Source organism: Monodon monoceros, unplaced genomic scaffold (assembly GCF_005190385.1).
Source record: "Monodon monoceros isolate NGI ecotype Baffin Bay Population unplaced genomic scaffold, NGI_Narwhal_1 Super_Scaffold_3, whole genome shotgun sequence".
Taxonomy (NCBI): domain Eukaryota; kingdom Metazoa; phylum Chordata; class Mammalia; order Artiodactyla; family Monodontidae; genus Monodon; species Monodon monoceros.
The window spans coordinates 40397025-40421791 of record NW_021703780.1 but is presented as its reverse complement, the minus strand read 5'-3'; the positions used below and the strand labels follow the sequence as shown (position 1 = coordinate 40421791).

General features: G+C 52.9%; 3 protein-coding genes across 8 annotated transcripts; 2 read left to right on the top strand and 1 right to left on the bottom strand.

The window, feature by feature from the left end:
* Positions 1-1516: 1516 nt before the first annotated feature.
* On the top strand, positions 1517-14946 carry KIFC1 (kinesin family member C1). The gene is made up of 11 exons (XM_029243447.1): positions 1517-1683; positions 6747-6884; positions 7024-7117; positions 7634-7687; positions 7800-7850; positions 8058-8458; positions 9134-9913; positions 10716-11006; positions 11108-11181; positions 11309-11384; positions 14772-14946. The coding sequence occupies exons 1-11, from the start codon at positions 1672-1674 to the stop codon at positions 14814-14816; spliced, it is 2016 nt and encodes a 671-aa protein (XP_029099280.1). The 5' UTR covers positions 1517-1671; the 3' UTR covers positions 14817-14946.
* Positions 14947-16063: 1117 nt separating this feature from the next.
* On the top strand, positions 16064-21257 carry PHF1 (PHD finger protein 1). 4 transcript variants are annotated; one of them, XR_003796762.1, is made up of 15 exons: positions 16065-16301; positions 17032-17210; positions 17302-17383; positions 17484-17579; positions 18018-18118; positions 18214-18362; positions 18546-18641; positions 18825-18893; positions 19038-19161; positions 19272-19339; positions 19507-19611; positions 19730-19908; positions 19993-20087; positions 20360-20440; positions 20608-21257. XR_003796762.1 is itself a non-coding variant. In XM_029243448.1 (15 exons), the coding sequence occupies exons 2-15, from the start codon at positions 17052-17054 to the stop codon at positions 20894-20896; spliced, it is 1704 nt and encodes a 567-aa protein (XP_029099281.1). In that variant the 5' UTR covers positions 16069-16301; positions 17032-17051; the 3' UTR covers positions 20897-21257. The 4 variants fall into 4 exon arrangements, 2 of the variants coding, with proteins under 2 accessions (XP_029099282.1, XP_029099281.1); XM_029243448.1 differs by having other exon boundaries at positions 16069-16301; positions 19719-19908; XR_003796763.1 differs by lacking the exon at positions 20360-20440 and having other exon boundaries at positions 16064-16301; positions 20608-20843.
* An 86-nt stretch (positions 21258-21343) lies between these two features.
* Positions 21344-22911, bottom strand: CUTA (cutA divalent cation tolerance homolog). Of its 3 annotated transcripts, none has more exons than XM_029243450.1 (6): positions 22705-22827; positions 22230-22438; positions 22011-22070; positions 21856-21901; positions 21683-21732; positions 21344-21565 (listed from the first exon to the last, which is right to left on the bottom strand). In XM_029243450.1, exons 1-6 carry the CDS (start codon positions 22744-22746, stop codon positions 21439-21441), a joined length of 534 nt encoding a protein of 177 aa, XP_029099283.1. In that variant the 5' UTR covers positions 22747-22827; the 3' UTR covers positions 21344-21438. The 3 variants fall into 3 exon arrangements, with proteins under 3 accessions (XP_029099283.1, XP_029099285.1, XP_029099284.1); XM_029243452.1 differs by lacking the exon at positions 22705-22827 and adding an exon at positions 22840-22911 and having other exon boundaries at positions 21345-21565; XM_029243451.1 differs by having other exon boundaries at positions 21345-21565; positions 22620-22801.
* Between the last annotated feature and the right edge of the window lie 1856 nt (positions 22912-24767).

Below are 24767 nucleotides of genomic sequence, written 5' to 3'. Positions count from 1 at the left end.
TCTTTTCCAGTTTCCTCCATCACTACTCACTCTTCAAGCTCCTGCTCCGTGTACTTTCCTAGGATTTCAAAGGTTGGGGGATGATGGCAGGGTTTTTAGACACTGTGTCTCCCCACAGTCTGCTCCCCACCACAAGCACGTTTGAATTCAAGTCAAAGCACTGGATTAGAAGGTATGTGGCTTGAGTTCCAGTTCGCTCAATCTCCAATTATGCACCAAGACAAATCCCTTAAGTCCCCTGCCTTTCAGTCTCATAAATAAAATCCCTGCCCTGCCTACCTCCAGGATGGTTGGTAACTAAGAGTAGCAGAACAACTCTGCAAATTATTCACAGGTAAGAGGTTGTTGTTTTTGTTACTAAGGTTATTAGAAGTAGTGTGAGATAACCAATATAGCTTGGTGGGGTCTTTTGTTTTGTTTTGTTTGGCCACGCCTTGCAGCATGTAGGATCTTTGTTCCCCAACCAGGAATCGAACCCGTTCCCCCTGCAGTGGAAGCTCAGAGTCCTAACCACTGGGCCGCCAGGGAAGGCCCATAGCTTGTATTTCGAAACTAGTGGAATCTAGATCCACTCCCAATCAGCAGTGTGACTTTGTACTTGTTACTTCACCTTTCTGAATCTGGCTCCTTCATCTAGCTTGCAAATAAGAAATGCAAAGCACTTGACACAGAGTAAGAGCCCAGTGAATTGAGGGATCATTAAAAGGGATAATGCACGGGTACAGTTAGTCTGAAAAGCATAAAAAATATTCCATAAACGTAAGCAGTAAGGCCTCCATGGGCTCTAGGCTCGGAAAGACTCAAGCCAGTTCTCTAGCACCAGTAACAGCGCCCAGGTACGTAGGAGGTAAGGCGAGGAGGCTGACTGGAGAGAAAAATCCTCCTCTCCTGGGCCTCGAATTCCCACCGTCGGGCTTCCATGGAGCGCCAAGCTGTACTCAAGGTCATTAAGTTTGGTGATAAATGCCAAAGAGACCAGGGAATGGGCAGACTCAGCCACTCTGACATCCGCATAAGGGATCCAGCATCAACTTCCGGGATCAGTTCTAAGCATCTGGGAGACGTCGCGCACCATTCGCAATCACATCGATCCAGTCGGGGCTAACGAGTGCGCTTCCTACTGCCGCCGCTAGGGGGCACTGGTCGCGCCCCGCAAGGGTTCTGTTTGCGCACGCGTGATTCCTTTCCTCCAGCGTCCCCGCCCCCACACGAGTTACGTTAGGGCGGCGTGTTCCCTGCAATTTCTGACGCAGCGAGCGCAGGCCGGGAGCCGAGCGGAAGTCCAGCGCGACTCCCGCTGGAGGAGGGGTGGGGTGAGAAAAGAAATAGTGAGGCCGGAAGTGTGACTAACACGCCAGCCTCCCAGGGCAAGGGAAGCAGGAACGGGAAGGCGGAGACCTAGTGAGGTGTGGCCTCGGGAGGTGGACGACGCTGCGATTGGCCCTCGGCTGTGGCGGCGGCGATGATTGGCCCCTGAGTGCGGAGCGAGGTGAGCAGGGTGGCGGCCGTTGAAATTCAAAAGTGGCGGGTGTGGCGCCGCGCTGGCAGCGCCGGAGCCCGGGACGCGCGTGTTCTGTGTCGCGAGCGCGCGAGAGAACGCGGGTCCCGGGAGGCCCGGCGCCCTGTCCTCTTCCATTGCGCTTCCCTGCCGTGTGTGGCACGGAGCTGGACATGGAGCCGCAGGTGAGTAGGGGTCGGCGCGGGGACGACAGCTGGTCGCCCCACCCCGCAGTGCTGACGTGCCGGCGGCCTCAGTTCTGCCTGCCTGCAGGGCCAAGGTCGTGCGCCCCCGCACAGTGGAAAGGGATGAGGGGTGGAGAGTGGAGAAGGCAGGGAGCAGCCCCAGGAGTGGGGGTGGGGGGAGTCTGCCTGCCTTCCCGCAGCTTCAGGGAGTCCCCCACGCCCTTGCTCACTTTCATGTTTCCAGGATTTCCCATTTCGAATTCTCAGGCTTGTCTGAACACGTTCCCACCTGTCCATTCCTACTCACTATTGCAGTGTGGGCTCTGAGATGACCACTAGCTCTAGGGAAGTGGTGTCTGAGGCCAAATCCCTGCTGATGTCCTTTCGTGTCCTCGCTCCTCTTTGCGGCCTCTTCGGGGTGTAGGAAGGGGAGAAGGGGAATGGAGTACTGTGAACTGAAGGACTCCTCATTATCTCTCCTTCCCCAGGTTTTGCAGAGATCTCTGCTCAGTGGGACTGGTTAACTTAATTTCTTCTCTCATCAGTGCCCTGCTGCACCTCACAACCACCTGCAACCTCCCCTCTCCAGTGGAGAGAGGTGCGTTTGTGACAGTGAGAGTGGGTTGAATTCTGGTGCCAGAAAAGGCCTCCTGCCTGAATCCTCTGTTTACTAGTATTTCACATTCAGATTTACCCAAAGTCAGGTTTCAACTTGAAGAGATACTCTTTGTATCCTGCCAGCCAGAGAGCAGAGCAGTGTGATGTGACAGTGAAAAAATTAGAAGGCTTCTCATATTTATTCATCACATATTTACTGAGCACCTATTATGTGCTTGGGATGCGGCAGTGAGCAAGCAGAGATCCCTGTCATCATGGAGCTGCCATTCCATGGGAGACAGGCAATATGTGATAAGTAAATTATATAATGCTGTTAAGAAGGTGATAAGGGCTATGGAGAAAAGGAAAATTTTGAGCAGATTAAGAGAGGGAGGGGAGGCCAGCTGACAAGATAGACTGTTAAATTGGGTTGTCTTAGTAAGCTCCGTTAAGAAGGTGAGAGTTGAATAAAGACTTGAAAGAGGTGAGGGAAACAGGCAAGTAGTTATTAAGATCATTCCAGGCAGAGGGAATCCGCTAGAGCAAAGCCACTAGAGTTGTGTAGCAAACCCGAAATGGAATGAGCAACGGGGAAGTTTGTGGGAAGGGATGTCAGGTAACAGAAGGGGCTGTTGAATGCATTGCTCCTTGCAGGGGCCGTTTTGAAGACTTTGATTTGATTTTTTTTCTCTGAGTGAGATGGGGAATCACTGGATGGTGTTTTTTTTTTTTTTTTTTTTTTGCCGTACGCGGGCCTCTCACTGTTGTGGCCTCTCCCGTTGCGGAGCACAGGCTCATGGGCCCAGCTGCTCCATGTGGGATCTTCCCAGACCGGGGTACGAACCCGTAATCCCCTGCATCGCCAGGCGGACTCTCAACCACTGCGCCACCAGGGAAGCCCCACTGGATGGTTTTAAGCAAAGAGAGACAAGATCTGTCCTACAGTTTAAGAGGACCACTCTAGGGGCTTCCCTGGTGGGAAGAGGGGCATGCGTACTGCAAAAAAAAAAAAAAAAAAAAAAAAAAGGAGAGGACCACTCTAGCAGCTGCATTGAGATTAGACTGTAAGGAAGAAAGGATAGAAACAAGTAGAGCTTTTAGGAATGGGGCAGGTTTTCTCAGCTTTCACATTATTGACTTCTTATGGGGGGCCGGGGGGATTGTCCTATAAGTTTTCTGTTGTTTAGCAGCATTCCTGGCTTCTACCCACTAGATGACAGTAGCAACCCCCACCTAATCATGACAAAGTGTCTCCAGACATTGTCAAACGTCCCCTGGGGAGTAAAGTCATCCCTAGTTGAGAACCATCCCTAGTTGAGAACCAGTAGAGTGTGATAATCCAGGTGACAGATGATGGTAACTTGGATCATGGTAGTAACAGGGGAGGTGGTTACAAGTGGTCCGATTCCAGATCTATTTGGAAGATAGAGTTGGCCACGTTTGCTGATGTTAGACTTCGTGGTACGTAAGAGAATGAGAGGACTTTGGGTGTATTTGCTTGAGCAGCTGAAAGATGGATTTATATCAACTGAGATGGAGGAAGCTGCAAGAGAGCAAGGTTGAAGGAGGGTTAGACGTCAGGAGGTTAAGATTTCAAAGTCTGGGCTGGAGACAATAGTTTGGGAGTTGTCAGCATATGAATGGTGTTTAAAGCCATAGGAGTGGCCTAGAGTGTAGATAGAGAATAGAAAGACCACTGTTAAAGTTTGGGTATATGAAGAGGATCTACCAGCGAGGTAGGAAAACCAGGAGAGGATGGTCTCCCAGGAGCTAAATGAAGCGAGTGTATTAAGGAAGAGAGTGATCAGTTGTATTACACGCTGCTGATGGGTCAAGAAACAAAAAGATGAAGAATTGGTTTAGCAACACAAGCAGACTTGTGACCTTGAGGGCAGTTTTGGTGGAATGGTGGGAGTGAAAGCCTGACTGGGACAGGGTTAGGAGAGAAAAACTCTTTTTGGTTGAAAGTAATAATAACATGTATTATATACTGATTGGAATGATCCAGGAGAGAGTGAAAATGATGGTGCAGAGGAGAGAAGGAAGGCTTGCTGGAGCACTATTCCTGTGTGGGTGAGGGTGGGAGCAGATGCTCACGTGCAGGAGATTCCTTAGCAGCAGGGCATCCATCTGTGATCCTGGGAAGTGGGTATAGGAGGGGTTCCATGAAAATCTGTTTTTATAGAAGGTTAAGTGCATATGCTTATTGTGGAAAGTTGGGAGTCATCCTGTCTAGCTTTATAGATGGGAGAAAAATAAATACTGTACTCTTAGGAGTTGTCCTGTATAAACAAACCTTTGAACACATTTTCTGAACCCACACAAATTCCTGGGAGGTAGGCCTTTAGTTGATCCACTATCGTAGTGTAGGGAGAACGAAGGCACAGGTAATTAAAAAAATTCAGTGTTTGACCTTGAAATACTTAAAAGAAAAATTTAGTTTTCATACTACATTTGATTAAAGTGAATTAAAATCAGCGTTCTTTGTGCACGTTTCTGCAGGTGGCAGGAAAAGAGAACACCACCTCCTTTTTTTCCCCTTTTTATTTGTATAGGAGCCAATGGTTTGGATGCATTGCAGTTTATTTGAGCATTTCCCTGCTGGTGGACATCTAATTTCATTCCTTGAAAAATGTATTGAGGGAATTCCCTGGCAGTCCGATGGTTAGGACTCCGTGCTTTCACTGCCAAGGGCACAGGTTTGATCCCTGGTCGGGGAACTAAGATCCCACAGACTGTTTGGTGCTGCCAAAAATTAAAAAAAAAAAGTATTGAGTCCTACCATGTAGCAGACATTGTACTGGGCACTCTGGTTCTATAGTTGTGAACAAAACAGGCATGTTCTTGTGATGCTCACAGTCTAATGTTAGGAAAGACAGTAAACCAATAAACTAAAAATTTTAAAACCAGGATATCAAATTGTTTCAGAGTTTTCTCTTTAGTGATGTTCTGTGAACATCCTTAACCTCACTTTCCCAAAGTTGAACTTAGCATCTCTTAAAAATTAGCCCTTCAGGCACTCTGAGATCTCTCCATATTATTTCTTACAACTGCATGTGTATCTACAGTGGTTTTAAAATGAGAAGTTTAATTAAAAAACAAACAAACCCAGATTTTCCTTCTGTGATCTTGGGAACCAGGGCAGGCTTCTTGGAGTCAGCCTGGACTCCATCTCCTTCACTGCCTGACCTCTAGCTACTCCCCCCCACCCCCACTAAGCAGATGGCTCTGCTTAGCCATCAAACCCTTAGAACATCCCCTCTCAACTGAGTTCCATGAGAATTAAGATCTAATGCCCTAAGGCATCCTTTGTATCTAATGCATTAACTTCTCTCTGAGGCACCTAGAATGGTAAGAGCTGTTTTTTATATTCTTGGGAGAATTGAGAAAACAGATCATTTTTGGCTGCATTGGGTCTTCTTTGTAGCACATGGGCTTTCTCTAGTTGTAGTGACCGGGGGCTACTCTTCGTTGCTGTGCGCAGGCTTCTCATTGCGGTGGCTTCTCTTGTTGCAGAGCACAGTCTCTAGGTGCGCAGGCTTCAGTAGTTGTGGCTCGTGGGCTCTAGAGCACAGGCTCAGTAGTTGTGGCTCATGGACTTAGTTGTTCCGCTGCATGTGGGGTCTTCCTGGACCAGGGCTCGAACCCGTGTCCCCTGCATTGGCAGATGGATTCTTAACCAGTGTGCCACCAGGGAAGTCCCTATTATTATTTATAATAGGCTCTTTTGTATGTTTTTCACATGCCTGATCAGAAACTGTATCTGGCTCTCCATATATGCAGGGCTAAAGCCTAAATTCCTTAGCTTAGCATCAATGCCGTATGAGACAGTGTGATCAAGTGGTTACAAACATGGCCTCCAGAACCAGACTGTCTAGATTCTAACCCTGGCTTTGCTTTTTATTCACTGATGACTTTAGACCAGCTAGTTTACCTCTCAGCCTTCCTTCCCTCATCTGCAAAATGAGGCTACCAATAGCTCCTCCTCAGTGGGCTGGGAGGTTTAAGTCAGTTGATACAGATAAAGCATTTGAAACAGTTCCCAATAAGTGTTACCTGCTCCTCCTACCCAGTCTTCAAACTTATTCTTCCAACTCTCTCCCTTGTTTATGATCTCAGCTTTCCCTAAAAGGGCATAGTGGTTTCCCAGCTGTACCATGTGCAAGCTTAAGGTTTTGCCTTCCGAAAGGAGTGTTCCTTTTCCCTGCTTTTTTAAGTACTGCCCTTAAACTTAGCTGAAATTCAGCATCTGTCCAGCTGTTCCCTTAGGGTTTGTGTTACGTCCCACCTCTCTCCATGGTTTTAGACGGCACAACATCTGTGAGCCGCAGTTTGTGGCACAAGGGGTACTCATATAATGCTTGTTGGTGGTGATGAGGAGGATTAGGCTGGGGGGCCATAAACGGGAGTTCTTGGGACATTTGGGCCACAGGGTATTGTCTGAAGGGTCTCTCTCTACCCAGCAGAGGTCCCCCTTGTTGGAAGTGAAGGGGAACATAGAGCTGAAGAGAGCCCTGGCCAAGGCCCCTTCCCGGCTCCCTCTCCCGGGAAGCAGGCTGAAGAGGGGTCCCGACCAGATGGAGGAGGACTTGGAGCCTGAGAAGGTGAGCTGGGTTTGGAAATCCATGTACGTGTGTGTGTGTGTGTGTGTGTGTGTGTGTGTGTGTGTGTGTGTGTGTGTGTGTGTATAAAACCATCAGAGGGTAACCATGGACTCCACCCCCCATCCTTGTCTTTCCCCAGAAAAGGACACGAGGCCTGGGCACCAAAGTGGCCACATCCCGCCCCAGAGCAACGGCCCTCACCACTGTGCCACAGACACAAGGCCAGACCGCAGGTGGGCTCCAGGGCACAAAGTCCAGTTCTCTTCAACTCACTTCTTTCTTTTTCTTTTCTTTCAATCTTAGCTTATTTTGAATAGGTAATATGTTTCACTTGTTTCAAAATTCCGAAGGCACGAAAGTTGTTATACAGTGAAAAATCTCCCTCCTGCCCATGTTCCCCAGGCACCCAGTCCCCCCACCAGGGGCAACTGTGAGTCCTTCCAGGGATGTTCTGTGGGTTTGCAAGCAAATATGGGCATGTTCCCCAACATGTTTTACACACATGCTAGCGTACTTTACACCTGGTTCTGCCCCCTTGCTCTTTTTGCTTGCCTTGGTCCAACTTGTTTCTTGGCTTGTTGGTCCTAGGAAGGATATCTCTAGGAGTTGGTCAGATTTAAGGGAAGAAGGAAGTTATCTTATTTCTTTTAATCCTCTGAAAAAGCAGCTCCTCTGCCTTTGGCCCAGCCAGAGTACATGCCACCCTGAGAATCATGACTCTGCTTTTCTTCTGTCCAATCTCCCGACAGTGCCGAAAGTTCCCAGGAAGACAGGACCCCGATGTTCCGCAGCTATCGCCACAGGTAACAGTGCTTAAGACCTGGGGCCAAGAAGGGATTGGGGGTAAAGGGAGAAGGATGGAGGTGGAGGGACCCTGATGCTATAATTCCTTATGTCACCTCCCCAATTCTCTAGTGCTGAAGAATCAGAAGCCAGGCCCTGCTGTTCCTGCCCAGAAGCCTGGCAGTAGGTGACAAATATAATCCTTGGGTGAGAGGCTGGGATAGGGAAGAGGAGGTGGTGAGTACCTAGAAAAATCCTTTTGGTCTCTTCCCTGTCTGAAGAAGAAGGAGATGGAGGGTCAGGTGTGGAGGCCCTAAAGGCTAGGAGGGAGGAGAGAGCCAGACAGAGCCAAGAGTTCCCTGACCTTTGTCTTTTCTGTGCCCATCTTAGCAACAGCTGCTCCTCCTGTGGTGGGAAGGAAGAAACCCAGCAAACGTCCAGCCTGGGACTTAAAGGGTCAGTTATGTGACCTAAACGCAGAGCTGAAATGCTGCCGTGAGAGGACCCAGATGTTGGACCAGGAAAACCAACAGCTGCGGAACCAGCTCAGGGAGGCCCAGCAACAGGCCACGGCCCTGGGGACAGAGCGCAGGACACTGGAAGAGGAGTTGGCCAGGATGCGGGCCCAGGCTGAGCAGGGCCAACGGGAGCTGGGGAACCTGAGCACTCGGGTCCTAGAGCTGGAAGAGCGGCTGGGCACGCAGGAGGGCTTAGTGCAAGAGCTCCAGAAAGAACAACTGGAACTGCAGGAGGAGCGGAGGGGGCTGGCTGCCCAGCTGGAGGAGCAGGAGGTAAGGGCCAGCTTCTCGCCAAATGCTGACCCTTCTTTCTAGGTTGCCCGGAAGTCACTTTGGGCTTCGAATCCCTGACCACCTCTCTCTGGCAGTACACCTCCGTCCCCTACCCTGCTCCCCCGTTGCCCCCACCCCCGCCCACTCCTGACTCTGTCTTGCTTTCTGCCCCACTTCACCCTATCCTGACTCTGTTTCCGTATCTTCCCCGGGTCTGTATCGCCTCTACTTCTCCGCCCCCTTTCTTCTTTCTCTGTTTTCCTGATAAAAATTCCCACGCATTCTCTCTCCTTCTTATCCATTTGACTCCTTGGCGAGCACCAACTAGATTGCATTACTTGTAGTCTCTCAAATGACTCGATTCTCAATTCAGGACATTTTGCATATACACGTCCCTCTTTGTGGAATATTCTTTCTGCACTCCATCCTTCCCTTGGTCCACTCCCATACTTTTTGGGTGTCAGCCTAGATATCATTCTCCTTGTGCCCCTTCTGGATGCTCCCATAGCACTCCCTATTCTAGTACTATGATTCCTATTTCCTTATCTCTTTCTTTACCAGTCTGTGAAGTCCTTGGGGGCAGGGCCCAGCCCACCTCCCACCCCCGCATCCCATCATGACTTGTTCTTGTTCTTGGTTGCATCTCACCCTCTGTGTCTGCTCTGTTCTGGACAGAGGAGGCTACAGGCATCAGAAGCTGCTCTGTCGGGCAGCCAGGCAGAGCTGGCATCCCTGCGCCAGGAGGCTGCAGCCCAGGCGGACTTACTGGCTAAGCGGGAAGAACGTCTCCATGGGCTCGAGATGGAGCGCCGGCGGCTACACAACCAGCTGCAGGAACTCAAAGGCAATGTCCGTGTCTTCTGCCGGGTCCGCCCCGTCCTTCCAGGGGAGTCCACTCCACCCCCTGGCTTCCTGCTATTTCCCTCCGGCCCCAGTGGGCCCTCCGACCCTCCAACCCGACTCAGCCTCTCCCGGTCTGACGAGCGGCGTGGGACCCTGAGTGGGGCGCCAGCTGCCCCCACCCGCCATGACTTCTCCTTTGACCGGGTATTCCCACCAGGGAGTGGACAGGACGAAGTGTTTGAAGAGATTTCCATGCTTGTCCAGTCAGCCCTGGATGGCTACCCAGTATGCATCTTTGCCTACGGCCAGACAGGCAGTGGCAAGACCTTCACCATGGAGGGTGGGCCTGGGGGAGACCCCCAGGTGGAGGGGCTGATCCCTCGGGCCCTGCGGCACCTCTTTTCTGTGGCCCAGGAGCTAAGTGGCCAGGGCTGGACCTACAGCTTTGTGGCAAGTTACGTAGAGATCTACAACGAGACTGTTCGAGACCTGCTGGCCACTGGGACCCGGAAGGGCCATGGGGGTGAGTGTGAGATTCGCCGGGCAGGGCCGGGGAGCGAGGAGCTTACTGTCACCAACGCCCGATATGTTCCTGTCTCCTGTGAGAGAGAGGTAAGTGCTGAGGGCCACTAGCCTGGACACTGGGGAGGCATGGGCAGGGTGACAAGGATGGAGGTGGACGAGCAGGGGGAGGAGAATGCTGAGGATGAGGAAGGGTGAGTGGTGAGGGGTAGATTGCATATTCAGTTTTGGCTGGTGGGCTATGAGGTGCATCCGCCTTTGTGGAACCAAGGAGTGGAGAGAAGTGATGGGCCTGCTGAAGCGGGTGCCACTGGGCCCTGCCCGTCAATCTCAGGTCTCACCTCTGCCCACTCTTCTTGCTCAGTTCATGACATCCATGCTGGCCTCCCGCCTGTTCCTCAGCCTGCTCGTCACACCCTCAGATCAGGGCCTTTGCACGTGCTGTCTCCTTTGCCTGAACATTCCTGCTCCTCTCCTGGAAGGGCTTGCTCCCTCGCTTAAGATTTTAAGACATTGAGGCCATCCCTGACCATCCTTTTTTTTTCTTTCCCTAACTTTTGGCCGCACTGCACAGCTTGTGAGATCTTAGTTCCCCAACCAGGGATTGAACCCGGACCCCGGCAGTGAAAGCACAGAGTCCTAAGCACTAGACCACCAGGGAATTCCCGCTGGCCATCCTTTCTAAAATTGCAACCCTCACCCTCACGTACTACTTTTCTGTTTTATTTTACTCCTTAGTACTCTCAGACACACTGTGTATTTTACTTATTCTTTTGATGGCTAGAAAGAAAGCATCAGGAGGGCAGGTGCTGAGTCTTACTCATCGCCTTACCTGACCTAGCTATGTACTGACTTCTACCTGCCTTTGCCTCTTGCTGCTGTCCATCCCCAGGTGGAGGCCCTGCTCCATCTGGCCCGCCAGAACCGGGCTGTGGCCCGCACAGCCCAGAATGAGCGATCGTCACGAAGTCACAGTGTGTTCCAGCTGCAGATCTCTGGGGAGCATGCTGGCCGAGGCCTGCAGTGTGCGGCCCCCCTCAGCCTTGTGGACCTGGCTGGGAGTGAGCGGCTAGACCCCGGCTTGGCCCTCGGCCCTGGAGAGCGGGAACGCCTTCGGGAAACGCAGGCCATTAACAGCAGCCTGTCCACGCTGGGGCTGGTCATCATGGCCTTGAGCAACAAGGTAGTAATGGGGGTGGGGGCAGGCGGACCCCAGGGAGAGGTTGGGGCTGACCATGCTGAACCCAGCCCTGTCCTAACCACCTGTCCCCCGCAACCCTCTAGGAGTCCCACGTGCCTTACCGGAACAGCAAGCTGACCTACCTGCTGCAGAACTCTCTGGGCGGCAGCGCTAAGATGTGAGGGGAAGGGGTGGGCTGGGAACCACAACGTTGGGGTCAGGGTGGGGGAGGCAACACCGTGAAGACCTGGCCCAGGCTCCGCCCAGCCACTGATGCTGGGGCTTGGCCCCCTCTCTCTCCACAGGCTCATGTTTGTGAACATTTCTCCCCTAGAAGAGAACGTCTCCGAGTCCCTCAACTCCCTCCGTTTTGCCTCCAAGGTGCGGTCACTACCAGTCCCATCCCTGTCAGACCTCCTGGGGATTATAGGCTTCTCCACCCCTACCCTACTGTCCTTCAGGCCAGGGGGCATGGTTCATCCAGAATGGATGTATATTTGCCAGGCATCTGGGGCACTACCTACCTGGATCCTTTTTTTTAAAAAAAAACTATTGACGTTTGGGGGTTTTTAATTAAGTTTTTAAAAATAGGTAGTTGAAAGGTCAAAACTATATCAATAGAAAGCTATATACGACAAGTGAGATTTAACCACTGCCCCTGTCCCCATTCTCCCCACTTGCCCTAGTAATCATTTTCATCATTTATCATTTTACTTATCCTTCCAATGTTTCTTTTTGCAAATACAAGCAACATGCATGGGATTTCCCTCCTTATATAAGACGTCTCTTCTCCCCCTCTCATATATTATGTTGTCCCGTGCTTTTTTTTTTTTTTTTTTTTTTTTGCGGTCCACAGGCCTCTCACTGCTGTGGCCTCTCCTGCTGCGGAGCACAGGCTCTGGACGCGCAGGCCCAGCAGCCATGGCTCACGGGCCCAGCCGCTCCGCAGCATGTGGGATCCTCCCGGACCGGGGCACGAACCTGCGCCCCCTGCATTGGCAGGCGGACTCTCAACCACTGCGCCACCAGGGGAGGGCCCCCATTATTTTTACATCTGCCTAGGACTCCACTGTGTAGATGCACCAAAGTTTATCCACCAGTTCCCTCTACTGGACACTTGGATTATTTCCACCCTTTTACTATTATATACAAAGCCATGTTGGCTAACCTTGTACATTATCATTTTATATTTGTTTAGTTACATCTAACCATCTAGGGAGAGATTCCTTGAAATGGAATTCCTGGATCAAAGACGTACAGGTTTTTCAGACTGTTCCAAATAGTGTGAATTCAGGCTCCAATCCCCACGAAGATCAGCTGTGTCCATGGCCATGAATTCTCTAGGAGATTTAAGCTCCCTCTACTAGAGTTAAATCAGGATGTTTCTTTACTGTCTGCCTCCAGAGGGCAATTTTTTCCTCTGGTTACTTGTTTTCCTGAGGGTATAGTCCTACGATGTGTTCTGGCTTTATTCAGGGTCTCTGATCTTGTGTGCCCTTCTGCACTCTTGCTGCCATGGTAGTAGTCAGCCACCTTAGCACCCTGCCCTGGTCTACTTTAATCAGGATTTCCCTTGCAATCTTGCAAGTTCAGGTAAAGTTTTTTTTTTTTTTTTTTTTTTTTTTAGCTTATTTATTTTTGGCTACTTTGGGTCTTCATTGCTGCACGTGGGCTTTTTCTGGTTGCGGCGAGCGGGGGCTGCTCAGGTTTCTTACTGCGGCGGCTTCTTTTTGTGGGAGCATGGGCTCTAGGCACACAGGCTTCAGTAGTTGTGGTGTAGGGGCTTAGTTGTTTTGCAGCAAGTGGGATCTGCCCCGACCAGGCCTCAAACCCGTGTCCCCTGCGTTGGCAGGCGGATTCTTAATCTCTGCACCACCAGGGAAGTCCCCAAGTAAAGTTCTAGCAACATCATTAACACCCAACAACATGAACTCTTTAATATCCTCTAATACCGAGTAGATGTTGAATTTCCCTATTGTCTCAGAAATGCTTTTTATACATTAGGTTTGCTCTGTTCAGGATCAAAGCAAGGGCCGCCCATTTCATATGGTTGAAATTGTCTCGAGTTTCTTTTTAAATTTTTATTTATTTATTTATGGCTGCATTGGGTCTTCGTTGCTGTGCGCGGGCTTTCTCTAGCTGTGGCGAGCCGGGGCTACTCTTCATTCTGGTGTGTGGGCTTCTCACTGTGGTGGCTTCTCTTGTTGCGGAGCATGGGATCTAGGTGCGCGGGCTTCAGTAGTTGTGGCACATGGGCTTAGTTGCTCCATAGCACGTGGGATCTTCCTGGGGAGTAGGGCTTGAACCCGTGTGCCCTGCGTTGGTAGGCGGATTCTTAACCACTGCGCCACCAGGGAAGTCCGAGTTTCTTTTAATCTATAATAATCTCATCCCCTTTTATAGCATTTATTTGTTGAAGAAGTAGGGTCACTTGTCCTATAGAATATACCATATTCTAGATTTTGGCTGGTTGCTTCCTCTTTCCTTCACAATTTTTGTAGATTTAGAGGCTTGATTTGAATCAGGTTTAAATTTCTTGGGAAAAAAACTTCGATGGTGTGATACACTTCCTATTGCATCATATCAGGAGGCACCTAGTATCTAGTTGTTCCACTTTTTTTCCCCCTCCCCCTAATTGTTCCACTTTTAATGATATAAAAATTGATCATTGGGGGCTTCCCTGGTGGCACAGTGGTTGAGAGTCCGCCTGCCGATGCAGGGGACGCCGGTTCGTGGCCCAGTCTGGGAGGATCCAACATGCCGCGGAGCGGCTGGGCCCGTGAGCCATGGCCGCTGAGCCTGCGCATGCGGAGCCTGTGCTCTGCAGCGGGAGAGGCCACAACAGTGAGAGGCCCGTGTAACGCAAAAAAAAAAAAAAAATCATTGGATTTGGGTATTGTCAGCCTGATCTATCCATTTAAAAACTCCCTATCAGCTTTTTCCCCTAGTGATTTTATCAGTAATACTATCTAGATCTATTATTAGGGAGTTTTTAAATGGTGATTTTTTTTAATGGTGATTTTCTCAGTTCTACATTTATTAATCACAATTCTTCTATAAATAACTCCCCTTTACCATCTATTTGGTTATTCTGAAATTCAGTCCATATAGGTAAGATGGGATAAATTCTAGATTCTTTATCAATTTTCAGTATTATAAGTTGGTATCCTGGCAACTTTCAAAGGTGAACAGTGAGTTTTTATCCAGGAGGTAACATCTTACAGATACTTACTTGTACTTTTGGTATATATCCTTTGTGGTCATTATTCGTTCTGATGCTCAAATCGCCCATCTTTGGCCAGTAGAAGCTCCAGCTTGGCTCCTGTGTCCTTTAGATAGGTCCCCAGTAGTCTTTACTCCAGATCCATCTTGTACATTTCCTCCCCTAGGCTTGGAATCATTAATTTTCCAAATAGCCTTGGTTCCTAAATTTGTGTTGTTCTTATTTTATCTAGCTTATTAAGCATTAGTGTTGGGAGGGCTTTGGGGGTGTCTAGTCCGAGGTACTGCTAGAAACAGAAGCTCCTCTCTCTGCTCCTTTGTGGGGCGTTTGTTCCTTCTCAGGCCTTTCCTCCTCTTCCAGACCTAGAATACCTAGTGGGCATGGGAGAACTGAGAACAGCCTGAACTTCCTTTCAGAGCCCTTATTTTAGGATTCTCTGAGGGCAGCCCAAATATTGGGGGTTGGGAGGTGATTTGGAGAAAACTGTTCTTTTGGTTACTCTGAAAACGTTTTTTATTTTGTTTGTCTAAACCCCCTGCCCGCAGGTGAACCAGTGTGTTATTGGTACTGCCCAGGCCAATAGGAAATGAAGGCGGATCTAGATTTTGTGTGTGTGTGAGACAGACGGGGAAGGGGGGGCGATGGGGGTTGCTTTACTGGGAGGGGGGCACTGTGATACCTGGGCCTATCAAATAAAGAAGAGGGTTTTTTGTTGTTTTTTTTTTAAATAAAGGTTTTATTAGCGGTTGCTCAATAAGGGAGATATTTTTCATGCCTGTAAAGATGGGAACTGTGGATCTTCCATTCTGCCAAGCATTTGTGTGTGTTTCACGGGGTTAGGGCTTCGGCTTTTCTCCGTAACAGACCATCCCCGGAGTTGGGTGGCCTCTAGCTCCCATACCCTGCCCCCGTCGTCCGCGTCTAGGAGTTGCCCACTAGGTGTCCACAGTCACTAGTTCTGTTTCCCCTTTGCCACAGGCCACCCCAGCCCGGGGCAGGAACTCCTCTGGCGAGTGTGGGAAGGTAGGAACCCGAGCCCAGGGGCGCGGCTGGCGCTCCCTCCCATAAACTGCTGGCTCTTTCCTCCCGCTCTTTCCCTGCCTTCCCGTTCGAACCGCCGGGGCTGGCTCCGCCCGCTGCCCATTGGCTGGCTCTCGGCGGCGTCACCGCCTCGGTACTAGCCCTCCCGGTCCGTGGACCCGCCTTAGAAGTGCGGGGCGGGACGCAAGCCCCGACTCCCTCGCGCCAACTGCCGAGGGCCACCGCCCCGTAAAGGAGGGGCTGGGTCCTCCCAGGTGCCGCGCGCGCGGGAGGGGTCACGCGTGCGCAGAAGCACGGCGACGGTGGGCGGGGGGGCAGCTAGGCACAGCGAGGGCGGGGCCGGGGCAAAGGCGGGGGGAGGGCGGGGCACTCGAGGGAGGAGGGCGTGGCGGGGGCAGTGAGAGGGTGGGTGGAGGGCGGGGTCGTGAACTGGGGCTGGGGGGTGGGACTTGGAATGACACTGAAGGTTGGGGGGGCAGTTAACGTATGTGGCATGGGGTGAGGGCCCGGCCGGCGGCCGGGAGGGGGTATTTCCTCCTGCCCCGAGGGCAGGTCTCCCTTTGGAGGATGGGGCTGCGGGGATTCCCTCTCTCGCCGGGTCCGACAGTCCGCACACCCCATCCGCGGAGAAGGCGCCGCTTGCTCTGCACACTCCAGGCCTGTTGGAGGTGAGGGAGGTGGGGTGAGGTGGGGCCCGCCCCCCTACCCCCGGCTCCTCCTTCCCCCCAGTCCTCCCCTCCCACCATCCTCCCCCCGAGCCGGTTTGTCCCTCCCCTCCCCTTCCCTTCCCTTTCCTCCCCTCTCCTCCCCTCCCCTCCTTCCCCCCGCCGCCTCCTCCTCCTGCCGCTGCCGCTGCTTTGGCTGCTGCGTCATACGCCCCAGAGCCGCCGGGACGGAGGGGCTGGGCCTGGGGACCCCCCGGTCTCTGCCTGCACGCCCCCCCGACGCCCAGACGTGCCCTCCCCGCGCGGGGGGTTCGCCTCGGTCTCCCACGTCTGCCTCTGCCCGGCTCCCGGCGGCCCCAGCTGTCACTGGTAAGGAGGCGGCGGGAGGCGCCCGTGGGGGGGGGCAGGGAGCCGGGGGTCGGCGCGCAGGGCGCGGGCGGGAGAGCCGCGTCGCCCGGGCATCGGGTCGGGTCGGGCCGACTCAAGTCCCCTCTCGGACTCGCCGTCATGGGGAGTAGAGACCGAGACTGGGACACGCCCCCCTCCCGGGGCACTCAGGGAAGTTATCTAACCCGGGGGCGGGAGCCCCGAATTTAAGGGTAACCTGACATAACCTGGCATCAAGATGATTGTTCTGAATGAGACACGCGGGCCCGGGAGGCAACCGTTTCCACTCTGGAAAACATCTCCAGAAAAAGCTCCTAAAACACATCTCTGGGAAACAGTACCCCAATTATGATCCCTCTAAACAGCAATAGAAGGTGGTAGTAGAAATTGAGTGGTAACCTTTGCCTCTGCAAGCATCGTTTCTGCTAAAATCTCAAGGCCAGCATATAACATCCCAGGGGAGCTCTGGAAGCTGGGAAACTAGAGAACTAGGTTGGTAGGGGGGGTAGGGAGAAGAGAGCCAGTGGTGACTGTGTTGGGAGAGTTGGAGTCAAGAAGCTCGGGAGGGGGGCCCAGTGGTTTCCCATCCAGGTGTCTCAGGGAAATGGAGACTGGGGGCACACCTGCTTGAGTCCTTGACAGAAAAATAGGCAAAGAAAATGGGGACCAGTTCCTCAATATTCATAACTTTCTCCTCCCATCCCACTTCTAGCTAGGCCCCCCCAGGATGCAATGGCACAGCCCCCCCGGCTGAGCCGCTCTGGTGCCCCCCCACTTTGGGACCCAGCTTCCCCTGCTCCCACCTCAGGCTCCAGGCCTCGACTTTGGGAGGGTCAAGATGTGCTGGCCAGATGGACAGATGGGCTGCTATACTTGGGGACCATCAAAAAGGTAAGACCTTTGATCTCTGACTTGTCACCTTTTCTCATTTCCCTTATCTAGTTCTGACTTCCATTTGATCTTCTGTGCCCACCCATTCCAGGTGGACAGTGCTCGGGAGGTGTGTCTGGTCCAGTTTGAGGATGATTCCCAGTTTCTGGTTCTATGGAAAGACATCAGCCCTGGTGAGAGGCCTGAGGGTGTGCATCCCGTGGAAAACAGAAACCTGGTGTGGGGGGCAGAAAGGGCTTAAGGACAGGCCTTCTGACACTGTATTCTTCACAGCTGCCCTCCCTGGGGAGGAACTCCTCTGCTGTGTATGTCGCTCTGAGACTGTGGTCCCTGGGAACCGGCTGGTCAGCTGTGAGAAGTGTCGCCATGGTGAGAGAGCGGGACACCTGAATGGTCCAGCTTGCCCTGGGCCTTCCAGGCTGCCTCTCACCCTTCCCTCTAGCACTGGTCCTTATACCACCTGTCCTAGCCTGAGTCCCCAAGTCACTGCTCTGGCCCATCTCCTCAACCCTGTAACCTCACTCCCTTCCAGCACAGGGAGTGGCAAACATGGAATGGGACATGTGAGCTCTGCAGGCAGAAAGTAGTTCAAATACACCCTTTTCTACCCATGTGACCTTGGGCAAGTCCCTAAACTTTTAAGAGCCACAGCTGCCTCACCTGCTATTAAAATAAAGGTAACACGCCCACCCCAGCGGGACCACGGTCAAGAATGAAATGAGATGGGTAAGACTCCTCCTGTCCCAACACCTAGTGCAGACAGGTATTCAACGCAATGAGTGGTCTATCAATATTATCGTTATTCAGCTTATCACCAGGACTGCCACGTTCCAAGGGCCCCAGCCCCCGGAGAGGGAGAGGGCACATCCTGGGTCTGCCGCCAGTGCGTCTTTGCCATCGCTACCAAGGTAAAGGCACCTTCCTGTGGGAGCCTCCCACCCCCAGCCTCTCCCGAGTCCTTTCTTCCCCCACCCCTGAGGCCGCTTGCCTGTTCCACCTGCAGAGGGGAGGTGCGCTGAAGAAGGGCCCCTATGCCCGGGCCATGCTGGGCATGAAGCTGTCCCTGCCGTACGGACTAAAGGGGTTGGACTGGGACGCCGGGCATCTGAGCAACCGGCAGCAGAGCTACTGTTACTGTGGTGGCCCTGGGGAGTGAGTAGTGAGGGGCGGGGGTTAGGGAATAAGTTGTGGGGGGCGGTGGTGGATGCAGGGAACGAAGGAGAAAGAACCGGGTGGCTGGCTGGAGTGTTGAAGGTGTGGGAGAAGGTGGTGAGCTGGGTTTGGGGCAGTTAAGGAGGGGTATTTGGGGGTCACTGGTCCTGTGTTTCCCCTCAGGTGGAACCTGAAGATGCTGCAGTGCAGGAGCTGCCTACAGTGGTTCCATGAGGCCTGCACCCAGTGTCTGAGCAAGCCCCTCCTCTACGGGGACAGGTGAGCCTGGCTGGGCTCTCCAAGAGCTCTGCTCTATCACCTCCATCCCAGACCTGGTCTCTTCCCAACCTCTGCAGCTTTGCTTACCTGTTGGCCCGGTCCTTGCTTGGGAGTCCCCCCCCCACCACAGCATGGTGTAGTTTTCCTGTAAAAAGTATTTTTCTCCCTCTTGCCCATGTCCAGGTTCTATGAGTTTGAATGCTGTGTGTGTCGGGGGGGCCCTGAGAAGGTCCGGAGGCTACAGCTTCGCTGGTGAGCTGGATGGGGCACGAACTCAGCATAACTCCTCCCTCAACACCCCCAGTTTTTCACCTTACAGGCCCCAGCCCCCCGCCTTGGGACACCCCCTGGGTTTTGTAACCCTTCTACCACCTTGACAAGTTAATGTTTCTCCAGGGTGGACGTGGCTCATCTTGTCCTCTACCACCTCAGCGTTTGCTGTAAGAAAAAATACTTTGATTTTGACCGTGAGATCCTCCCCTTCACCTCTGAGAATTGGGACAGTTTGCTCCTTGGGGAGGTAAGGGGTAGTGCAGCTCTGGGGGTCAGGGTGGACCAGGGAGATGTGGAGAAAAGGGGGAGGGAGGGAATCACTGCTCCCCTGACCCCATTTTCCTTCCCCTCCCCCAGCTCTCAGACACCCCCAAGGGAGAACGTTCTTCCAGGCTCCTCTCTGCTCTCAATAGCCACAAGGACCGGTGAGTTGGAGGGAGGCTCAGAAAGAGATGGAGATATGGTATGGCAGCCTGGGAGGGGAGGGGCTGCAGCCCACCTGGAAGATCACCTCTGAAAAGGACTGAGTAATGGCATAGGAGGGTCCCTTTTCTACGGCACTGACCTTATATTATTTCTCCCCTTACCCCAGTTTCATTTCAGGGAGGGAGATTAAGAAGAGAAAATGCTTGTTTGGTCTCCATGCTCGGATCCCTCCCCCTGTGGAGGCCCCTACTGGAGATGGAGCCCCCACCAGGTCACTGGTCCAGGGGGGATGGGGAAGTTCTCAGGGTGTATGTATGGAGTCGGGGAGGTCTTGGGGTGTCCGGGAGGGGGCTGGGGGGATAAGGAGGCCTCTTACAGCTTCCCTTCAGGGCAGGGCCCTGGGGGAGGGGTCTCACGTCCCCTGGGGAAGCGCCGGAGGCCGGAGCCAGAGCCCCTGAGGAGGAGGCAGAAGGGGAAAATGGAGGAGCTGGGGCCACCCTCAGCAGTGCGCAACCAGCCCGAGCCCCAGGAGCAGAGGGAGCGGGCTCGTCTGCAGAGGGCACTGCAGGTACAAGGGCAGGGGCACCCCGTGGGGCAAATGGTGGTGTGGGAAAAAATCAAGGATTATCTCTCAGTCCTTTGCTCCTTCTAGGCCTCAGTGTCTCCACCACCCTCCAGCCCTAACCAGAGTTACCAGGGCAGCAGCGGCTACAACTTCCGGCCCACAGATGCCCGCTGCCTGCCCAGGTCAGTGCACCTCCTGCCTCCAGCCAGGTGTACTCCCTTGGAACCTCTCTTCCAGTCGTCTACATCTTCTGGACTTTCTCACCCAGAATTCTTTCCCCTCTCTCCCTTGGCTGCCCACTTCTTTTCCTAGAGACACTTAGAGCCAATGTCTGCTTCCCAGTATTCTGGGGACAGGGGTTCCTTGAGGGTAGTGTTTGAGCTCTGCCCTTCTCAGGGGAGAGGGTCCTGTTCCCCTGCTTCGGGTCCTGACTTTCCCCCTCCCCCAACCCCAGCAGTCCCATCCGGATGTTCGCTTCCTTCCACCCCTCTGCCAGCACCGCAGGGACCTCTGGGGATGGTGAACCCCCAGACAGGTGAGATTCTACTCCTTTACCTGTGATACCTCTGTCCTCTTCACCTCTGTGCTCTTAAGTTCTTTGGTCTCTAACCATTTTTTTTTGTTTCTCTAATCCACACATGGCGTCCATTTCTGGTCAGTCCTTAATCTCCATCTGGACTGACAATTGCCTTCTCTCCCTAGGTCACCCCTGGAACTTCACATTGGTTTCCCCACAGACCTCCCTAAAAGTGCCCCCCACTCGATGACTGCCTCATCTTCCTCAGTCCCAGCCCCCTCCCCAGGTCTTCCTAGACGCTCAGCACCCCCTTCTCCCCTGTGCCGTAGTTTGTCTCCTGGAACTGGGGGAGGAGTCCGAGGTGGGGTCGGCTACCTGTCCCGAGGGGACCCCGTCCGGGTCCTTGCTCGGAGAGTACGGCCTGATGGCTCTGTGCAGTACCTGGTTGAGTGGGGAGGAGGGGGCATCTTTTGAACAGCCTGCCTCTGCCCACTTACTTCCCCATTCACATACACCGGCACTTTCATACCCTGACCTCTGACCTCACCTACAGCTGGGATGTACCTGCGGCGGTAGGGGGTACTTCGCCCTACTGCCCAGGCTGGAATCCAGGTGGGGGGTTGGGGAAGAGGCTCTCTCTTCTCTACTCCCTTCATGATTCCTGACCCTTCCCCCATTCCTCTTCCCATTTCCTTTGATGTTATTTTGTTACAGCTTTTTAAATATTTTTAAAAATTATTTAACCCCTGGGGACGGAGACTGAGGAGGGGAGGATGATAAAGGATCCTGGGCTCTGTATCATTGAAATAAAGATAAATAAACTTAGCAGCTCTGAGTCATTCTGAAAGATGAGAACAAAGGGACTAGAAGCACTTCTGATCTTCCCAACCAAATTCACTTTTTGACAAGGAAAAAGGAAAATGACAGAACTAAAGCTTTATTAAGGGTCCAGTCATCACCTGGAAGGCAGGGGACATTTAAGTATATGAAGGGAACGTGGCAAAAACAAAGGCTCATCACGGTGGGGCTGTGCCGGACTCAGGAACTGACCCTGTAACCTGGCGCACCCAATGCAGGTACGGGGAGTTCCCCTGTTCCACAGGCAATGCAATCACCTCGGCCACTTCGTAAGGGTGCACAGAACTGGGAAAAAGATGGGGGATCACTCAGAGATTTACCCGAAGGAGCCCACCCCCTTAGACTGCCCAGCAAGTCTCACCCCACAGGACACACCCTCACCTCTACCCATAAAGTTCTCACCGAACAAAATCTGTCAAAGCTGGAACCAAGGAACTTTGGGTTTTTATCATCTAAGGGAGGGAAGACAATTGAATCAAAAGGTGAAATTGATTTCAGGATCTCAGACGAGGGACAGGGATCAAAGTAAGTGGTCAGGGAATTAAGTTTTTGTTGGGTGAGGGAACGTTTCTCACCATCAGCACTTCACTGTCCTCCTCAATCTTTCCTTTCCACTCATAGCTGAAAAGGTCAGGAAGAGAGCGTTGTGGCAGCAAAGATTTCCCCCAAGGAAAAAAGACTGCCAGTCAGACCCGAGAGGTAGGTTAACCCCCCAACTTCTATGACTCACATGGATGTAATCTGAGGAATGAGGTTGACGCAGGCTGCCAGGTGCTTCTCCACCACAGCCCTTAAGGTGAAAAGACAGCCCCATTTAGAAACCCCGTGACCCGGGTTTTTGCACTGGCAGCCCAGAGACAGGCAGGAAGCAGCGGGAGGGCACTCTTCTCCCCCACCTCCAACTCTCCCTTCCTAAGCATCCTTCCTCGCTCCACACTGAGGTCCCCACCTGGCGATCTCCTTGGCGACCTTCTCGTTGGGGCAGGTGACAAAGGCTGCAGAGACCGAGCCGGCAGCGTAGGCGGAGCCCGAGGCTGGCGAGGGCTGGGACGGGGGGCTTCCTGAAGCCATGGACAGCAGGGCTCGGGGTAGCAACAGAAGGCGAGAGACTACAGGCAGCAGGGCCGGCATCCAAAGAAGCGACAGGAACAGAGCGGCCTGAGAGCAGGAAGTGAATTCTGTGTCTCCCCATAAATACCCCAGGAAATTGCACCCCGGGAACCCTTTGCTTGGATAGACACTCAGGCTCTGCCTTCCCTCTTCTGCACCCCGAAGGAAAAGGTCCCTGAAGCTGAGAGAGAAACTTGGAAAATTAAGACAAAGACTCGGTTTTCACTACCTCCTCCCGGGCCAACCTCTGGGATTTGGGGTGCGGGTGCTGGTCGAAGCTTCGAGGACCGGAAGAGGCGGGGCCGGTCACTCACCCCTCCGCCGAGCAGGAATGCGGGAGCCCGCCCCCCCCTCATGCAGCCTCTTTTGGTAGAGGAGAGTTGAATATCAAAGGCCACACGTTACGCCGAGGAAGGGCCCCAAAGCTAGGAAGAGCGGCCTCTTCTTACCTGGACAACAGCCACGTGATAAGAAAACAGCGCTGACCACGTGACAGTAGAAGCCAGCCCACCCTAACCCCCAGAGCCAGCCAATCCTTGCCCTCACGTGGCCCAGTTTGTCCCGCCTCCCAGTGAGGGAGGGGCGAAGAGGGATCCAACCAATCAACAGCCGGGTCTGCAGACGTGCACGGAAATGGGACACCTGTTTCCGTGTAAACCGGAAACGGCCTATTGCAGGCTGAGGAGAGCCGCAGCGGCCTTCTACTGTCACGTGAGGGGGCCGGTCCCCTCAGGCGGCGGTACCTCAATGAGCTACGCGAAGAGACCAATCGCGGGACAGCCTCGCAGGCCACGTGATGAGAGACCTGGCGCAAGGAAAGGGGGTCTGGAGACCCCGCAGAGTCGATGCGTCAGGTTGTGGAGTGGGGAGTCATACTTAAACCCCAGAATGTGCCTAGTAACAGCCCTTACACTGTTCCCGAGGCCTTAAGGAGTGGGAGGGTCTTAGGAGATTGAACCTCAGGAGGTGGAGAGAACGCCCCCTGCCATTTTGGTTAGGAGTGACAGATGCCCGAATTTGGGATGCGCAAGTATAACCTGAGGAACCAGCTGTCCCTGGGTAGGGGGGAGTGATTAGGCAGACACGGCATGGCAAGACCATGCCTAGGTGAGGAAAGATGCATTTTTAAAAAAGGACAGAGTGAGACCCTGTAAATGGGATAGAAGATGATTAAAATGGGGCTGAGGGCGCTCAGCCCTCTTAACTGAAACCCCAAAGCTGGAGACAGACTGGTGAATCGGTATGGGGTGTGGGGGAAGGGCTGCAGGTTGGGGATATGAAGAGGATACCAGGAAGTAGTGATGGTCCTTTTGTCCCTTATCCCCTTGCTGTTTCACTCTCCGGGACAAGTCTACCTCTCACTCTTGGGTCTCCTTCCCTTAACCCATCCCCCTAGGAGCCAGGACCTGTCCTACATAAACTCCCTGGGGCCCAAGCACATCCTGTGACCCAAAAATGGAGACAGGGGCCAATGAGAGGAGAAATAGGTGGAAGGAGGCAGGGAGAAAAACGCTCTTGCGTCACCCCCTACCCAGTATTCCCCCTTCCTCCTAGGTCTGGGGTCTCTGGTCTGCTCTGTGGGTATGACTGGGCATTTCCCAGGCTGAGTTCTTTCATACCTGCCTCTCTGGGGCTGGGGTCTCTCTGAGATCTCTGTCTTTGGGTTTGGAGTTTGTCTCTGAGATCTCTGTGGGGTCTTTCAGTATTTGCATTGGCATCTTTCTCAGGATTGAGTTTCATTGTTTTTTGTTTAGGGGGTTTCTGGGTCCGCGATCACCCTCTCTCAGAGATCTTAGAAACTCTTTATGAGTCTGGGGTCTCTTGAATTCTGCATCTCCGGGCTAGCTGAGTGTCTCCTGGCCCCGCCCCCACTGCCCCCAGGGTTTGGAGTATCTGTGTCTCTCGAGTTGTCAGTCTCCGAGTCTGCAGTTTATTTTCTCTGAGATCTAAGTCTGGGGTCTCATATCTCTCTCTGGGTCTGAGTTCTCAAAGACCTAATTCTAGGTCTGGGTTCTTTCTGAATCTGGGTCTCATCTATTTCTTTGAGTCTAGTTCTTAGGTCTCAGTCCCTGAGATCACGTCTGAGTCTTGAGTCTAAGATATCTGTGGCTATGGAGAACCTTTTTGAGACAGGATGCTCAGGTTTTGACCTTTGACCCATCTCTCAGAGTGGGGGGCGGGGGGGTCTGGGGTCTTTTTTTCTGAGACTGGGGTCTCTTTTCCTCTAGACTTTGGGTTTGTGCCTCAGATTATCCCCCGCCCTCCCACCACCCCGGGTGGCAAGGTATCTTTCTCTGTGGGTCTGGGGTCTCCCCATCTCAGGGTCTGGGGTCTGCATCTTTAGAACTGCTCCCTCTCTGGTGTGTTTTTGAGTCAG

Excerpts from the sequence above, each read along its gene's own strand:
- KIFC1 (XM_029243447.1), top strand. Across the intron at positions 7,688-7,799 it reads TTCCGCAGCTATCGCCACAG|TGCTGAAGAATCAGAAGCCA; the intron begins GTAACAGTGCTT and ends CCAATTCTCTAG. Across the intron at positions 11,385-14,771 it reads CCCTCCGTTTTGCCTCCAAG|GTGAACCAGTGTGTTATTGG; the intron begins GTGCGGTCACTA and ends CCCTGCCCGCAG.
- PHF1 (XM_029243448.1), top strand. The coding sequence starts at position 17,052 with ATGGCACAGCCCCCCCGGCTGAGCCGCTCTGGTGCCCCCCCACTTTGG. Across the intron at positions 17,580-18,017 it reads CTGTGAGAAGTGTCGCCATG|CTTATCACCAGGACTGCCAC; the intron begins GTGAGAGAGCGG and ends ATCGTTATTCAG. Across the intron at positions 18,642-18,824 it reads CCCCTCCTCTACGGGGACAG|GTTCTATGAGTTTGAATGCT; the intron begins GTGAGCCTGGCT and ends GCCCATGTCCAG.
- CUTA (XM_029243450.1), bottom strand. The coding sequence starts at position 22,746 with ATGAGGGGGGGGCGGGCTCCCGCATTCCTGCTCGGCGGAGGG. Across the intron at positions 21,902-22,010 it reads ATTCCTCAGATTACATCCAT|CTATGAGTGGAAAGGAAAGA; the intron begins GTGAGTCATAGA and ends TGACCTTTTCAG. Across the intron at positions 21,733-21,855 it reads AGGACAGTGAAGTGCTGATG|ATGATAAAAACCCAAAGTTC; the intron begins GTGAGAAACGTT and ends TCCCTCCCTTAG.